General features: G+C 37.9%; 2 protein-coding genes across 2 annotated transcripts in view; both read right to left on the reverse strand.

Moving 5' to 3' along the window:
• The window catches only part of MRPS6 (mitochondrial ribosomal protein S6), a 65,727-nt gene that overhangs the window by 27,642 nt on the left and 18,681 nt on the right, over positions 1–19,404 (reverse strand). The window lies entirely within an intron of this gene.
• Positions 12,842–14,998, reverse strand: SLC5A3 (solute carrier family 5 member 3). The gene has a single exon (XM_007446489.1). The coding sequence runs from the start codon at positions 14,996–14,998 to the stop codon at positions 12,842–12,844; it is 2,157 nt and encodes a 718-aa protein (XP_007446551.1).

Genomic DNA, 19,404 nt, shown 5'->3' on the forward strand with positions numbered 1-19,404 from the left:
AAAAAAAAAAACCATAGTGAGAGACACGTTAAGGTGCCTCCAAACTTCTAAGATTCTCGGGACTAATAAAACTAATAAAACCAATGGACATTCGACTCCTAGAGTGTACCAGAGAATATTACAACAGAACTCAGCCTCCAAAAACCTATGAAATCTGGTAACTGAGTCAGCAAGCCTTACGTAGAGACAATAATATTTTACAGAGAATCTGCCATAGGGCATGACAAAATTTCAAATTAGAATTGGAAGGAGAGTAAAACCCAAAGTAACGATAGCCCTCATTTTGTTGTGTTTATTTCTCCTTCCAGTCTAAAATCAGCAGCATCTACCCTGGAGTACTGCATTCAAACTTGGAGGTCACATATAACTCCTAAGATAAGCAGAATTTTTAAACTCCCACTGTGCTTCTGGTTGACAACATGTTCTTTTAGGATAAGGCAGAAACTGGCAACAGGCTCTGAAATTTTAAGCTTCAAATGCTAAGTGAAGAGTGGATACCAGGATTTCCCAGTAAGTTGGAGTATTCAACATAAGCATGTTATGCTCCCTCCTGAAAACCTACTAGGACTACTGTAAAGGAGTGGTTTTTTTGTTTGTTTTTTTAATGTACAACTCTGCAAGAAATGAGGGAGAAAGGAGGGGAAAACAGCAATTCAATTTTAGAAAAAAAGAAAGCAGATGGAGAAAAGCAGCAATGGTCAGCAAGAGTCAGCCATATTTACACTGTAGAATTCCCCAAAAGATCTGGGAATTGGCAACACTGAGTACACCTCTGAAAATAGGGGTGAGTGGGGGACTAAAATAAAGTTGGTTGAAAGTTTATGGAAGTTGGTTGGACCCCTAGATGCATGTTTGGAGGTTGATTCTCTGGAGTGGGTAAAACAGAGAAGTACATGGACTGCAGGACACAGGCACAGCTGTAAGAGGAGATATTATACCAATAAGGAATTAAGAAAAAAAGGCACACTGCATGCTTTAGACCCCTGTGCTCTTCCTCCGACTGGCTTCCAGAATGATGGCCCAAGGCCTTTTATCATTCAAAGAACCTTCCGTGGGGAATCTGACCTGTTCTAAAGAGACTGCAGTAGTCATTCAACCAACAGCCAGGCCCTGAAGGCCCAACAATGAGGCCGACAAACTCCACCCACACACTCAGAGCATTTTTTAGTCCACTCCATTAAACATAAGCAAACCACCAAAGATCAGAACACATTTGTGAAAAGCCTTTAACATGTGAGACCAACACTAACAAAATAAAAACTGGAGGAAATAATGCAGAAGGAGAAAACTTTAGCATCTTCAAAGATGAGAAAATACAGCATACATGAAAAAAGAACAAGGCTATAAAAAAGAAAGATTTGGGGAACAAAGGATCTCTTAAAAATTAAAAACCTGACAGAAATTTAAAAGAAATTCTTTTTTAACATAAGGGTTGGAAGATAAAGTTTAGATACACCTCTAGAAAGACCAAAAAGACAATGGTGAACATTAAAAGACTGTATGAAACCACGTGGACCAGTCCAGAAGATCCAAGACATGAACTTTGTTCCAAAAGAGGAGAAAAATTACCCCCAAACTGAAGGACACAGGGTTGACAAATTGAAAGAGGCCACTGAGGGCCAGTACAAGTGAAAGAAAAGCTTTCTTCAAGGCACATGATCGTGAAATTTTAAAACACAGGGATTAGAAGCTAGAAAAGAATGGCCTTATGGTTACGCATTTCTGAAGGAAACTACTTCCCAATCTAGAATTCTATATTCAGCCAAACTTTCAGACAAATGAGTAGAATAAAAACACTTTTAGACATGCAAAAACTTTAATCCTAAGGCACTGTAAAATTGAAAAAAAATAAGTAAATGTGTCAGTATTATCAGATTTCTTGCTGTTGGAGAAGGGAGATACAAACATAGAAAGGGGAGGCTAAAAAGAAACCCCTGGTGCTGGTTTACAACTGGAAGCATCAAGAGATGTGTACACGAACTTCCTAGTTCTGTACACTGACCATGTTTACCTCTGTAAGAATGAGCACACCCAGACCTTAGTTTCTAAATACCATACTCTACTAAATCCCTGATCCTGAATGGGTCAGGGAAAGTACAAGATGAGCCTGTAACACTTTGTTGTGCTGGAAAATAAGGAAGTACTCAAAAAAACGATGGAACGTGCCACAGGACACAAACTAGCCTGAAGGGGAGACCTGCTAGCTAAATCTGGAAACATCTGAGCAAAATAATGACAGTAATGAATTATAACCCACTAAATAATTCATTAGTTCAAACTGATAAATAAATGGGGAAAAGGGGAAACTCTTGATTTCAGTATAGTAAAAAAAAAAAAAAAAGTTAGAAAAATCACTGTTTCACACCACCACAGTAATAACTTACTCAGGCAAGAATTATCAATGGGGCTTCCCTGGTGGCACAGTGGTTAAGAACCCTCCTGCCAATACAGGGGACACAGGTTTGAGCCCTGGTCTGGGAAGATCCCACATGCCACAGAGCAACTAAGCCCATGTGCCACAACTACTGAGCCTGTGCTCTAGAGCCCGCGAGCCACAACTACTGAAGCCCACGCGCCTAGAGCCCGTGCTCCACAACAAGAGAAGCCACCGCAACGAGAAGCCCGAGCACCTCAATGAAGAGTAGCCCCTGCTCACCACAACTAGAGAAAGCCCGCGCACAGCAACGAAGACCCAACACAGCCAAAAATAAATAAAATAAATTTATTAAAAAAAAAAAGAATTATCAATGGATGCTAAAACTAGGGATTCAAGTTTGATGAGGAATAAGTTATTTACATAAACTCTAATTATCTCCCCACAATTTACTTATTACCAAAGAGGAAAACATTAACTAGACAGTGGAAAGACCTGGTAGGCACCACCCCAATCAAGTATCAAGGTTAATGTCAATAATAATGAGACAACACAACACATGCCTCTCAGTGTGAGGCTTTGAGGACAGATTATTGCTTACGTTGTAGTCCTGCCAAAAATGCATAGTGTGAATCAAATCATGAGGAAACAACCCTAAACAGGGGTGGCATTCACAAAATGACTGGCCTCTACACTTCAAAAATATCAATACCACAAAAGACAAAAAGAACAGCTGAGGAACTATTTCAGACTAAAGGAGATAGACATAAGACCTAAATGCAATGAACTGGTTTCCAAACTTAAAAAAAAAAGTTGCTATAAAAGAACATTATTGAAACAGCAACATTTGAATAAAGACTTTAGATTAAAATATCGTACCAGTTACTTTCCAGATTTTGATTATATTGTGATTATCCTTGTCTTAAGAAATATATCCCTAAGTACTTAGAAGGTAAAGGGGAATGATGTCTGCAACTTATGTTTTCAAACCGTTCAGGAAAGTGTCTGATGAGAGAATGACAAAGCAACTGTGGCAAAATGTTAACCTCTATGAATCTGGATGAAAATGATTCCTGGGTTCTTCAACCTCTTCTTGCAACTCTCCTATAATTTGGAATTATCTCAAAATTAGAAATGAAAAAACTAAGAATATTTTTATTTATTCAATGTTTTGTATACAACTCAATTCTCAGTCAGTATTTGCAAGTCCATGTTCACCAAGGTAAAGAATGGCAATAATTGGTGGGGAAAACCCACTGGAACTCTTCATGAGCCAAGAGAAAAGGAACTGAGATACAACCTTTTGAGGGCAGACATGTGTTCATATTGACAATGCTTAGTCACAGAAGTGTAAATTTTTCATTTTATTCAAAGTTGGTACAGAAGTGCTAACATTTCCATAAAATAATTACTATACTTCAGTTACAGGACAAAATACCACAGAAAGGAATATACTTTGCAAGAAATGTAGTTCATCTTAAGTTTCCAAATACTTTTAAAGGCTAATGCAGCAGCTGGCAAAATAACACATAGTACACAAAGAACAGTGTATTTTACAGAGTCAGTAATGAAAACTGACAGCTCTTTAGCAGATTTGCTTCATTTTTTTTATTTTTAAACAGTTAACACTTTTAAAAACACATTAAACCGAGATCATACATGTCTACAGTTTAAAAAATAAGATTGTATACAATAGGTTAGAATAAGTCAAGTTAGAATTGTCAATGTATGGTTAACAATCCTAAATCTACACTTTTAATTGTATTCCTTTCAATATGGAAGTAATCTGGTTTATATCAAATTCTACTTTCTGCTTGCAACTAAAACATTGTACAGTGAGATGGACCTGATCAGTCAAGCCTTAAAAAAAAAAAAAATGCTGTGGACAATGAAGGTACCCTGGAAATCAGTTTACAATTCAAAAAACTCACCAATAACCCAACAACTTCATTTAAAATCACATTTGGTCTACAATGCATAACTGACAAAACAATCCATGTATACAATACACAACCCCAGTGCACAGACTGGTCTCTCACAGAACATTTGAACAGAGCTTAAGAGGCAGGACACTGGGAAAAACATTTTTCAATGTAGACATCTTTTAAAAATGCATTAATGCTTACATATCAAAATTACTAGATAAAAGCAGCAGTACTCTGCTGACATTTGGCTTAAAAATAAAGGAATGAATGAAGCAATTTCACAGGATATTAGAAAAGGAATTGGTTTTCTTCTTGAAGAAGACTACTAACTTTTGCACAGCAACTATTTTTGATATCCACCTTATCAAAAAAAAAAAAAAAGGAGAAGAAGAAGCACTGAGAAGCATAACATAGTTCATATGTGATTTGCCAACACAGGTCCAGGCAACAGGAAATGGGATGTCCAAGCAAAGAATGGGTGAATCCTCGCTTTATTTTGGAACTCTGTTGGCAGTCTATAAACTGAAGCAATATTGGTGGGGGAAAGCAGGGCAACAGATTCCATACCATCATCTGACACTAATGGAATATGTCATTATTTAAAAAATAAAGCTTTTGCATTTTAACAACCCCACAGAAAAGTCCATGAGCAAAAGACCTGTTGACCTGTTTGCCACTCAAAAGTTAGAGATCTCACAGTGAAATCAGAAAATTCTATTTATACATATTTACACCGCTAGGACTACTTTTACCTAGACTAATTAAAGCAATTTTCCATGGAATTACACATGAAAGATATTCTGCCAAAGGAATCTTCAAAAGCATCCTTTAAGTTCTGAAAAACTATTTTAAATTTAAAAACAAAATTTAAAGGTACAGAACACATTCTACACAGGACTAACAGGTTATTACTGCTTTGCCTTATCGCATATTGCTAAGCCAAAGATGTTCCTCAAACCTCTCCTTTCTCCTGCATTTCTGGTACTCCTCTCCAGTAACCCCACCAAAGCCTGAGGTTTTACATTCTTAAAAAATGCTGCAGGTCCACAACCTGGCGACTTTTGGCTAGAGGGGGTAAGTCTCTCCCTCAAAGTGCTCAGGTTAATTCTTCTAAAACATGTTCCATTAGTCTATACCAGCTTTAATCTTCATTCCATATATTATTAAAGATGATTATCCCTAAGAAGATAAACATACAAAATAGAGGGGAGTGGGAACAAAGCTCGTCACTTTTCTCCATCCTGGGAGTCCTTCCATCTTTTGACATACAGGCAAAATCCAAGACACAAATGTATTTATTCATTGTTTACAAACAGGGACTATTCAGGTGTAGAAAGTGAGGAGTAAAATAAGGATAATGTCGAGTTCAAGAAAACACATTAATTTCTTCTTTTGCATGCATATTCACAGATTTCATCTAATCTAGTCTTGAAGCCGGTAATGAGACAGGCAAAAGAATCCTTTAGACTCTTACAACCATTGTGAAAAGCAAAGCACTTCATTTGGCAGATCTGTCTCAGTTAGTTTGATGCTCGTAACACTTGGATCAAATTCTGCTCTATTAAAATGAAGTGCAGTGAAGCATATGAAAAAATAACTTCATTAAGTTTAGATTAAATTTACGCAAAGATTAAAGATTAGTATTTGCCTTATTAAAATGTGAGATTTCTCCATGTTCTCAGGGTACTATTGACGGGAGGTAAAATTTCCTAAAGATTTATGATTAAAAAAAAAAAAAAATCCAATGGCTCTACAGCTTAAAGCAGAAGTTTGTCAAAATGTTCCACCCACCAAAAACCTAGACGTCTGTCCCTGTTTCTCAAGTTCCAGATTGTAGGAAAGAGCCCACAGACCCCATTTTAGCTAGTAACCCCCCAATACAACTGCAGTATTCTCTCCTCCACCAAAGCAGTACAAACGTACTCAGATTAGAACACTGAATCCCTTATGATTTAGGACCCCTATCTTAGGTACCTCACTGTCTAGGGCTTTCAGTACTGCGGTCCTCATCCTGACAACTCGAGACAAACCTATGGTGGGCTTTTTATGCCTGGCACTTGTGGGATAATGAGAATACTGTTAGTCTTGTGCTTTCTACATGTGGAGTTACAAATATGAGGGAACATGGTTTTGTGCTTTCTATGGACACTTACTTTCAGCTTTTTCCTTATCATGGAATGTGAAACGGTTGTCACATATATGTTCTCAGATATGCCTATCCAACCTACACTGGAAAATGATAAAGTTAAAATATACTCACAGAATAAGTAACCTTAAATTTTTAATTAAGGATATAAGAGAAACAAATACAGATGAATAAATAACATTTAAGCTGCAACACAAAACAGACTTACCTGGCTCCTTGAACTTAAACAGAGGCTGCATATAAAGTATGTAAATATAAATGTATTTCCTTCACTAGCTATAACGATATTTAAAAAGAGGAATTGTAACAAATAAGAGTTATCTATCAAGAAAGGGAAAGGTGTGAACTAGCAGATTCAATATTGGCAGCCAGAAGGCACTAATCAAAACATAAATTTCAGAAGATGATTATATTATGGAATACCCTACAGAATGGCCTTCGCCAGTTGGGGGTTTCAATAATATACATAGCAATGAGCTTAATTTCAGTTTCCAACTAGTGTAACAAAAAAGTGAGTTATTAAGGAACATTCCACTTATAGAGGTACAGGCTACACTGATATATTGGAAAATTATCCAGAGTAGTTTGTCCAGAGGCAATACAAAAAGTAAACACTCCTTCATCCAGCAGCACTAGGGTACAAGGTGAATTTCCAATATAAGTCTCCAACAAAGGGGTGGTTACCTACTGTCAACTTGTGCTGTTGCCAAAATCACTGGAAAATGTATTTCCCTCAATGACAGAGTTCACTTACTGTAAACTGTCTTGAACTGGGGTGGGGGGCTCCATTATCCTGGGCAACAATTATAATACAGTGCTTCTCTGAGGAGAGCAAAGCACTGCTCCTACACTAACAAGAATCTGAGACCACTGTGCTTTGTCTTGACTTATTTATTCTAGCATCCCTCTCTGCAAACACGCTATGTATCCAGGTAACCAAACCAAACTTTTAAAAGTCATTACATAAATTAAGGTTATTGGTTTAAGTCAAGTCTCAGATTATGGTTCTCCCCGAAAAAGTAAAGTGCACGAGATGAGTAATGATACAGATACATCGAATCTTTTCTGTTTACTTCTGAGTAAAAGACTATATGCCAATGGTTAAGCCTGTTAGTTATCAGATAAATGGGGTGCTTAACCCAAAAACAATAAGCTAAATCCTATCTTTTATAAAGGATTTGAGATGGAAACAAACATAAATTATATCAATTCTCTTAACATTCCTTTAAAGGTGAATCAGTAGTTTAAAGCCTTATTCCCAGCACTGGAGAGAGAAGTTTAAATAAAAACATTTATATGACAACGTGAATAATGGTGTGGGACTCAGTGCTGGCAAAGCCCATCAATTATTTTGAACCTTAGCTAAATTCTGTTCTGGAATCAAAGTAGTTGAGTATCTATCTACTCTTCCAACAGAGGTGAGAGTTTGACAAAAAGCATACCAAATTAAGAGAAGTTAGCTTAATGGAGGAAAAGGGGTTTGCAGCCCTGAGTTAAGTCAACCAAGAAAACCAAATGTAGTGATCAAAAGATTACTTCTTATGTAATCCAGCTTCATACCTAACTAGTACAAAAGAGTTTCTCTATATGCCAACTGACTAGTTCCAACTTTTTACCTTTAATTACTGCAAGAACAAGGCTTTTCGGCATCAGAACAAACTCCATTCCCCTCTACATTGTGACACCATCATTTCAAAGGGACTGGTGTGAATTTAACTATTCTTGCCTCCTAATTTTTGAAAAATGAGTTTCGAGAATAAAATACTGATGAATTATTAAGGGCTTTTATTATTAGTGAACACAAAGTCTAAGAAAACAATTCTTGAGAACAGTTTAAGCTAATAGAAATTTAGTATATTTAAACACAACTATATTTAGTGAATCACTATTTGGATCCAGACCTTCAGATATGGAGCAAAGCAGCACTTCTGCACACCGTGACAATAAGCCTGAAACAAAGTGAATTAAGCTGACAAAAGATCAAAATAGGAATCTGTTAAGTGTTGAAAGAATAGGTGAATAATTAAAGCAACGTGAGGGAAGACAAAGGGGGAAACCAGTCTCTCTGAATGGTAGGTAGGCATACACACAAATAGGAATATATCCCATTTGTAAAGTCTGCTCAGGCTAATGTCAACATTAAAATGACTTAAACAATTTAACACCTGGCTAATGATAAACTTTATGAATACTGAAACCTAAAAGCACTTTTTTCTACTAAAGTATCATTATGAAATATCAGTCATTTTAACCTCAAATATGTTAATAAACTCATACTTTACGATATTTAACATCAAACCAGGGTTTAACAAGCTTGATCTTATTCACTGTACCCTAATCTATATGCGGAGGGGTTTAAACTAGCTGACAGCAAAGATACCTCAAGTTCTAGAGTTCAATGAATATGATTCTACCTCTAACACATTTTAAGCTAATTTTGTCTTCTGTTAAGTCTGCATCACCCAGGTACTTCTCAGCATCTCACTTAATAGTGTTTCTGATTTCTTAAGAAAATTTTGTCCTGGCAAGTCTCCGTACTCACGTAATTTAACAACAATGGTCTTTATACATCTCTCAACCCAGACTCAGGAAATGCTGAGGTGTCACTACTAGATACCCATGTGGTCATTTTCAGCCATCATACCTCAGATGAAAATGACATATGGGAGTAAAGTATAAGAAAAGCAAGTAAGCCGAATACTGCCAAGTGGGAACATTGATGGGTCTCACCTTTTAATAGCTAATAATATAGCAGCTCTATAGGGTGGTAAAGAATGAGAATAACCCATAAGCTACATTAAATGATATCTAAAGAGAAGGGAAGATCCACACACCCAATATAGGGAAGACAGCAATGGACTGAGAAATGTAGAGACTTAAAGGTTCTAATCACCCTGGACAAGACTTTCAAGCCCCCACTTAGCCTCAGGTTAGAGAACTGAGTAACAACCTTCCCACTCAATTCTTAAAATGTGAAGTTTCATGAAGTGATGGGCCCCCGCTAATTACTTGACTTGCCATCCCCAAGAGCTAGGGCTTTGTGACCCAGGCCAGTCTCTTTGTGCAAACAGACAATGGATCCTTTGAGCCAAGTGAAAAAGAAGCCTTGGGAGATCAGATCTGCTGGATTTAGGCCAAAGGACACAGCACCATTGCTACTGCTTGATGCTTCTTTAACCAAAAGATAAGAGTGATAACCTCACCAGGAAAGAAAGGCTGGGGAAAAAGACTGGCTCAGCTGTTTCAAAAGCCGCTTACTGTCTTGGGTGGGAGGACAAAATATTCTGAGATCAACAGGGAAATTAGAGGTACCACAAAGGAACCAATAATCATTCTGCATGTCAGGGTAATAAGCTCTTCTTATCAGATCTGGAGACTAAGATTGCCTGAGAGGACAAAAATCTAAGAACTGGGGATACCATTAACAGCAGATAAAACAATATTTTTCTCCACCTTTGAACACCAGTGTCCTCGCTTCATTCTGACTCGTAGCTAACTACTGTAGTCAATCACTCTTAGCCAATTCTGAACCTCAGCTTGAGCCAATATGAAAACATATACATGTTAATGTCTAGGTATCAATGCCATCATTTAGGACCCATTTAGTGTAAAGTATGACTATTTTGCTAGCTTTAAGACAGACCATTTATCATTCCATGAACAATCATTCTAATGAAATACAGACTGAAGAATGGTCCCCTGAAATGAAGTTGCAATCAGGAATTCACATACTTATTCAAGCACATTATCTATTACTGGGAAGCAATAAGAAGGGCAAGCTTCAGGGACTTCAGTCTAAATAAAATGTTTATACTGGCAAGAATAAACAATCCTAATGGATATGCTAATAATCATTCCTTATTTACAAACATTAGTACTCTAAACTTGACCTACTGCTATATACACATGAAGAGACACAAGATGATGTATTTTATGTATCATACTAAGACAACAGCAGAGAGAAGGTAGGGGGATGCTAATATCCCAAACTATTAGGAGTCAACATTAAATAAAGGGGGGGAAAATCCACTTAAATACCACCTATTCATTTATGCTTTTAATAGAAGGGGTAAGAAGGCTGCTCAGCCAGTATGTCAATCCTCACTGCTGAGTTACACAGCAAGGTGTTCAGAGTCAAAGAAAACTTTTAATTCCTACAACTTAATGTCAATTTGAAAAATCTAAGATCCTGTTATTTCCCCAAATATCAAAAGGCTGTCTCAAAGGAAGAACAGTTCCTTTGAAAAAAGAAGAAGACAAACCATGAATCCAGATTTGGACACCTGGTTTTCTGTTCTTCCCAACAGACTTTGTAACCTTGGACATGTCACAGCCTCAGCCTCCACACAAGAAAAGGATGGTCCTTATTTTTATTTGGCCCCCAGCTTATAAACCTTAAGAATGAAATTGAGAACAAAATTCCACAAGGCACTCTAATAAGCTCTCAGAAATCATACTATTCGTACATGAATTATTTTTTTCATCTACAGACTCAGTCCTTCAGAAAGCCCCCTGGAGATGGGAAGACATTATGCTACCTGACAATTTCTAAAATCAACTTTGAACTAATCAAATCCATCATAATGAAACTAGTTTATAAATACAAAAAAATTTAAAGTCATTAGGACTGAGTTTTGATTCAAAATCTACAAAAATATCTAAAAAAGTAATAATTTTCCCCTGAAGAATAAAGGTTAATAAAATCATGCAATTTAAAAAATATCAGAGATTACAGAAAAGTCAAAGTAGATACACAATTAGTTTCCTTCATCTGTGTCATGGAGGAAAAAGGACAGGACACACAAAGAACTACCTAATCTGTAGAGCTCTTCTCAAACGTCTTTTGTAGCCTGTCCTCATGAAGGGAATCACCCTGTGAAAAATGGATTCTCTTCCAGGAAGGCTGTAACTGGGTACAAAGCCATGTCAAGATAGAGGGTCCTACAATTAACGCAAGTCCTGTAATCTCCTCTACAAGACACACTATGAAACCCGTAGAAGTTCTTGTTCATGGCACCTCTTGAACATGCTATCCATTCTACAGAAAAACGATACTGACAATCCACCAATGGCAAAGCATGCACTCTTGAGTTTTCTGTTACTGATGGTCAGTTTGCACCGAAATATCATCACATTCTAAGTCACTGTTAACTTTTTAAACAAAAATGTAGAGGCTGTGTACACATGGCAAGTCTTTTGAAAAAAAAGTAAATCGGGGAAAAAAGACTTATCAAGGATACAATATGATCTGAGAATTAAATTTTCACTCTAAAAACTCAACTGCAATATCTCACGATCTAATCAAGTAGGGCAACCCAGCACCAAGGCAGAGTTAATTCTTCTTCAAATTTCCGGACATATCTTCCAAATGGATCCACTTGGGAAGGTACCTGGCTAATAAAGAATGTTACCAAATGACAAGAACAAAGCTAGAGAATTAATGAAGTATGAGAACATGAAAATTCCAAGTGAACACACGGCAAAAAGTCCAATATTTAGTATTAGACTATCACCTGTTCAGCTTAGTCGATCAAATGCTGCTTAGGGGATGCTAATTTCCAAACTATATAAATGATCTTAATTTGGTCAGTAAATCTGGGGATCATCAGCAATCTTTACTTCATTTTCTCCCCCATAATCATGTACAATACAATCATGACATACAACTTTATAAAGACAGACTTGGTGGTCGTTTGAGTATGGTTCACTTAAACTTCAAAGAAGGAAAAAAAGAAAAAAACAAATGGAACAAACTTTTTCCCAACATTCCATATACTGGTGATACAAGAATAGCTACAGGAAAACATTCTTCTTCCTTTCTTTCAGCATCAGAATCCATAGGCTCATGCTAACAAAACGAACCTGGCAAACGAACTTGCCCTGAAACAAGCACATGTTAGCGATTTTCAGTACATAATTGATTATACAATGTCTACAAATTCAGTTTTTTAAAATGGAAGTAGGGATTACAGACAGAAAAAACTTTAAAATGAGCAAGTCTTCTACTTCAGGGTAAGAAGGCCTACCAAGATTTGGCAGTGCAGACAGTATATCTTATTCGTGATATCTTAGCATATATTCTGCTCTAAGTGCTCTATGAGAATAATTGGTCTCTCCTTACTTTGGTATGGAAAATTTTAAACCACATTTGCACAATTCAGTCTGTTAAACAAGTTTTACTTCATTTAGATTGAAATTTTACTTTCATCCATCTCTGGGAAAATAAAGTCTTGCAAATAGATGATTTTTCTGCTAAGTAAAATTTGGCTAAAACCTACAGCGTAAACAATGCCTGAGAGATGCAACAGTTACATAAGTGTTTTGTTTTTTGTTTTTTTGTTTTTTTTCAAAGACCAGTATTTTCTTAAGTTAGTGTCTCATCATATCCTTAAAAGTTCATAAGGAGAAATAAACAAACATGAAAATTCCAAGTGAACACACAGCAAAAAGTCCAATATTTAGTATTAGTTTTACTTGTGGAGTTTCTTCCAACATTTGTAAACAAACAGCCTCCTCCTCCATCAGGTCTCTGAGACTCCTCTTGCTGAGGCTCTTACTTTTAAAGCCACAGAACCAATCTATGAACTTCCAGTACCGGCCTCCATCCTCTGTTTCCTTCTTTCTCTCTTTCTCACCCATGAGAGCTGCTTGCCCATTGGAATAAGCATCTACAGGTGTTTCTGCCTCTGAATGACCTAAAGAAGCCACTGGGTTGCCCTCCTCTCTGCAGGTCACCAACAGATTAACATCTTCAGGCTGCAGGCCCTTAATGCTATCTTCAGATTTCCCATTGGGAATGACGTGGTTGATGGCCTCACTATTCTCACTGCATCTCAGGATGCTCTTCTCTTGCATTTTGTACGGTTCTTCTTTTGGGGAGCAGCTCTCCTTTACCACCAGGCTCTTCTTAGACCAAAAGGTGGTGGTACGAATCTGTTCCTTCGTAGGAGGTGGCGTGAGAAGGCTAACAATTACAGTAATGAGTCCTGTGACCCAAAACAACGCTGTGGCCACGTACATGTAATGGATGTCTTTGATGAAGCCTGGCCTGTTATCAGGTTGGTCACATTCTGGGGCACGGTAGGCAAAGGCCAGTGTCAAACGGACTGCTCCAAGAACAAAGCCAGCCATCCCACCATAGAAAGCCCCTTGTTCATTGCAGCGCTTCCAGAAAATCGCCAGAAGGAACAGGGCTGCAACTGGGGGCGTCAGGTAATCTGCTACCTCCTGAATGTAAAGGTACATCTGGCCTCCTTGCATCTCCACGATGATGGGCACCCACGCAATGCTGATCACTACCATAAAAGCCACAAATATCCTCCCCACAATCATTAGCTCCCGGGAGCTTGCGCTCTTGCGGATGAGTTTGTACACATCGAGGGTGAATATGGTACTGGCACTGTTAAAGATAGAGTCCAAGTCACTCATCAGAGCTGCAATCATCACTGCCATCATTAAGCCCCGGAGGCCCACAGGAACCAGCTTCATCACCAGACGTGGGTACGCAATATTAGAGCACCCAGCTCTGCTTCCACACACTTGCATGCAGTGCTCTGGGTTGATGCAAGCTATATCATCAGCAAACAGTATCCTGGAAATCATTCCTGGGACAACTATGATAAACATTGGCAGAAGCTTCAAGAAGCCAGCCATCAGAGTAGAGCCTTTGGCATGAGCAATGTTTTTAGCCGCTAGGACCCTCTGCACGATGACTTGGTCAGCACACCAGTACCACACCGAAGCTGGGGTTTGCCCAAGAATGAATCCAGGCCAAGGAACATCTTCATCTGTTGGATTCCGCAACATTTTCAGTGCATCTTTCTTAGGGTGGACATTACAAGAATTTGTGTTGGAAAGGTTGTATGTCAACAAGATGGAAGTGACATTGGGTGAGGACAACATGTACCTTCTCTTAACTTCCTCAAACCCGCCAATCTCCATCATGCTAATAATCATAAGTGTGAGTGCCCCAACGATCATGAGCAGAGCCTGCAGAGTGTCTGTGTAGATCACTGCAACAAGGCCTCCGGTGACAGTCAGCAAAGCAGTCATGCCAATCAGGAGGATGACAGACACATAAAGGTTCCAACCCAAAGACTCCTGGATAAAGAGGGCACCCGAATACAGATCCACTGAGAGCTTGGTGAAGATATAGAGAATCAGAGACAATGCTGCGAAATAGACCTGAATCCTATGGCCACCAAATCGCTTGGACAAGTATTCAGGCATGGTGTATACCCCTGACCGGATGTAAATCGGGATGAAAACCCATCCCAGAAGTTGCAAAAGCAGTAAGGCATTGAATTCCCATGCGCCCACTGCAAATCCACTTGCAGCTCCAGATCCTGCCAGCCCAATGAAGTGCTCACTCCCAATATTGCTCACAAACAGAGAGGCACCAATTGCTACCCAGGTCATAGAGCGCCCCGCCAGGAAGTATCCACTTACAGTGCTTCTATTAGATTTCCACATGGCAAAAAAACCAATGCCCATGACCAGGATAAAATACAGGGCCACTATGGCAATGTCTGCTGTCTCCAGTACAGCCCTCATTTTGGTAACTTTGTGAATAAAAGTGTCCAATGACAGAAGTGTCCAACTTTTTATTTACTCATTAGTAACCCCAGCCAAGTCTGTAAACCGTACGTGAACTGGACTACACAGAGCAACACAGCAGGTCAAAGTCTTTGTCCTTTGGTTTGCTGTCTTGATGGTGGCGGTTGTGATAAACTTTGAAGGAGACAGTTTAAATTTTCCTCCGCTTCTTAATTGGGATTGAGAACTTAGCTCGTACTCTTAATCCACTCTCCACAAGACCATCAGCATTTACTCAGGTGCTGGAGGAGAAATTCTGAGTTGCAGCTAAGTCTAGTGAAGCCTACTGTACCAACCCTGCAAGGCAGCAAAGACAAAAGACAAAGATTGAATTAGAGGAGGGGCTCACCAAGCGATGAGGAAACTTTCAGTCTAGCAAAACGGCGCAACAAGACATTATAAAAAGAAAAAAAAACTTTTAAAATATATGTACTTTAGTTCCACAGGAAAGAGCGATCCATACTATCACATCTGATACTTAAAGTCAGGGAGAATATTTATCATTTTGAAGTAAGAACAAAAATTAATTGACCTCCTAACTAAGTGGCTTAACTTCTCTGGCAACTAAGAACTGCCCACCATGACACTGCCCTTTCTTGTCTTAGTGTGGTAGCCTCAGATTGGAAAGGCACCAAGGTCTTAAAGCACCTTGGGGGCAGGGGGATGACACTAATTATTCATAATAAATAAGGGCACCAAAATGAATCTTCAAATACTGTGAATCCTAAGAGTAATGTATTTTAGGGTCCTGGACAGAACAGGTATTTACTAAGTATTATCATCTACCTCCAAACACAATACCAAGTACTGCTTAGTCTGTGCAGACTACTGTTACAAAATTTTCCTAAATTCCTACTACAAATGTACATCTGTGCTAGTCATCATACATTAACCTAGAAATTGTGACATGACTCCTGCCCTAAGGGGAAACAAGATGTTCCACACAAAAAAACTAGGAACATACAACTTATAAACAACCCTAAAATTTTACTCTGCTAACTAGAAGGAAGACATTGAAAAAAAGATTTTTTTAATGTTAAAGAAAGTAATTTCCTTCCCTTCCATTTCATCAGGCATTATTTCCAAGAGAACCACTGAGATGATAAAGGCACTGACTCAAGGTGTGATTTTGCTGAGTAATTTTTCCTTTTAATGCTTTCTTGTTGAAGGGTATACAGAGCAAGGAGAGGAAGAAGAAAGAGAAAATTTTTCTGGAAGACTGAAAAATAACGTCATTATTATTATATCTTCCAAACCTAAACAAAACAGACATCTATAAACCATTAGATAATAAATTATCTTCAATAAGTCAATCAGATTTTTTCAGTCCTGGATTAAGAAAATCATTGAAAAACAGACATTTAAATTTACCTAAAATTGAGTTTATGAATATGACGGGTTTTCTCCTGGAAAAAGAGACAAATTCTGAATCTTCAAAGTTATTATAATTGGAGCTGAAAGACCAATATGAAAAACATTTTGTTATTCAACCTAATGCCTTCCACATGTTAACTCCTAAAGTGATTTCTCCTTTTGAGATAAGGCAACCTCAGAGTGTAATGCTTTTTTATGCTTGACAAAGCAGATGCTTTTTGATGAATCTAGATACTTTCCTTTAAAAATCATTAGGTCCCATAAATGATACTAAAAGCCACCTCTTTTCCAAATAGACCACAGTACTAAACACTTAACAACACACCTCTTACTGGTAAGGAAAAGAGCTGGAAATAATGCTTAAAGATAAACACGCTACTGAATTAGGTTATTAGGTCTAATTAATAATGCTGCCACGTAGAAATGTCTTAAACCCATCTTTATGCCTTTTTAAGCATAAAGCACTACAACAATTACACTAAAAAAAAACTGACTAAAATCTTTCCTCCTAAAAGCCAGTGTCAATAATGACTGGCATGAGTAAAACTGCCACACACAAAAACATAAAATACACTAAAAGTTGGTATTTGTAGCACTTCATACTTGCCAAAACCTGAAGCTGCCTGTATTTCTATGACTACTTTCTCTGACCCCCAAATGTTCAAGTTATTAAAAAAAATACTTGGACATTATTTAGGAAGAATTGCCTAAATTTTTAATAAAATCTAATCAGGTGACTAATAAATATTAATTATTTAAAAGGGTACCTGTATCATTTCAGTATAAGGGTTAGGTCCTCAATTACAAAGAAAACTGTAGTTGGCAATTAGGAGATCCCTGCCTCCAACAGAGCTCCCACTGCCATCCAACATCCAAGCCATACATACCCTTGCCATTTTGTTCCAACTTACACACAGATAAGCCTAGCTCACTGGTCAGAAGGGCCATTTCAAGTGTCTCTCTTCTCAACAGCAATACTTGACTATCTGTCTCCTCAAGAAGGGACAAACACCCAGAGTGTTTTTATTTTTGTTTGGAGGGAAGGTGGAAGGGGTTATGTGTTGTAGTGGCTGCTGCAGCAGCCTATTTGTTCAAAGAACAGAGTGCTCAGAAACAAAACAAGCCCTTCCTTCTCCAATCACTAGGAAGCACTGCTAAAATAAACAACACTGTTTCCCATTGTCAAATATGATGCAAGTAAGATATCTAAGCCATATTCCGCTCCCTGATGAATGCTTAGACTGGTCTAACCCCTAACTTCCCTAGAACAGCTGGCAGGTAAGCTAGAGAGAAAAAATGTTGGGCCCACAGGAGAGGCAGCAGGACGCCGCCAAACACTAGCTCAAGGCCGAGTTCTCAACTCTTTCTGCCCCCTCAGATCCTTCAAAAGCCACTGCCAACAGTCCCCATCTCACTGGATACCATATCAGTCTGTGGACAGATTTAACATTTTTCCAACTTAAACAAAAAACATCCAGAGACCAGCACCTAGTAAAGACTGGAAAAGGAAACAAAAACAGATCAAATTAGTTTACAGAAAGATATAAAATACTATAATACAATGCAGCCAAGTTTCACATTCTAGTCCTTAAGAGAGACTGTCACAGCCTTTTAGGACATAACTGTGCAATTCTTAAAAAATGGTTCCAAATAAAATATACAAGTTTTGCATATTTTTTCTCTCTTTTAAAGAAGTAAACATTTCTACAACAAAAATATAACGAACACTATCCAGAGTTCCTTTATTGTTAGAAAGAATATACATGGAAAAATTTTTTCTCCAGCTAAAATGAAATTTTTTAATTTATGTTTTTATATTTCTAGGACTAAGCTGATTCTTCAGATAAATCCCGTAAGTGAGAAAGGTGGGACAAGTAATACAGTAGGTATAGTAATGATAAGTATGTGGGTTGGCTCCTTGGTAGTGCACTTTTAAGAAAATGATTATTTCTATGAGAGTAACAGATGTAGAATGTATAAAGAAATGGTCCCCTAGTTATGATGGCCAGTGTAAGAAATTTAGCTGATTTCAATCAAACACAAGGGTGTTGTGAAACAGAGAGACTCTCCCCAACAGAAGGGGGCTTCTGTCTCAGAAAGCAGTGTTTTGTTGATAGTTACGCACAAAATTAAAATACAATCTTGGTACATGAAAGTACTATTTCATTTACTTGGATGAATTAAATTACAGTTAAACAATTAATCCAAATAAAGAAGTGTACACAAATATTTGCTGTGTTTGAACTAGAAAGAGTAAAATAGGTAAGACCAAATCTAAATTAGCTATTAAACCCCTTCAGGTAATATAATCAAAACATAATTAGTTATGACCAAGTCTAACATCTCTCTTCTATTATCTAGGGAGAACATATAGTTTATCTTCCAAACTAGGAAGCTATTCTGGGACATTCTGTAAAATCCAGGATGTATGGTCACTCTTAAAAGAAAGTCATCTGCCATAAAAACCAAACAAAGAACAAGAAAAACAAACCTTAAAGCCATCAGGGCTGCAAGTCATAATAAACTCAATGAGGCTCGTGAACTACCAAAGAGTAGAACAAAGTGACCCTCAAAGTGACCAAACCACAAACTTTTTAGCTTTGGGGTCGATTTAAAAACCAAACATTCAAAAGGACAATCTGAATAGGCAGAGTCCACTACTGTCAATAGCAGACTTGCCAAGTCTTGCTCATTTTCTGATCCAATGGAAAATATTCCCTTTACTAACTAGTAATTTAAGGGGTACAGAATACACCAACACATCTGAAAACTTAACATGTGTAGGTGGCATGGTCAAGCAAGCAGACGAGCTTTGAAGGGCTGGGAGTCCAAGCTCTGTCACTTCCTAACTGCAGGATCTTAGGCAAGTAACAATCTCTATGAGCCTCAACTGTCTCATCTGTAAAATGAAAGCAACACGCAGCTCCTAATGGTTTAATAAGGAATAAGTAACACCTAGAAAGTGTGTTGCCCAGTGCCACAGGCAGGTG

Source organism: Lipotes vexillifer, unplaced genomic scaffold, assembly GCF_000442215.2.
Source record: "Lipotes vexillifer unplaced genomic scaffold, Lipotes_vexillifer_v1.1 scaffold1549, whole genome shotgun sequence".
NCBI lineage: Eukaryota > Metazoa > Chordata > Mammalia > Artiodactyla > Lipotidae > Lipotes > Lipotes vexillifer.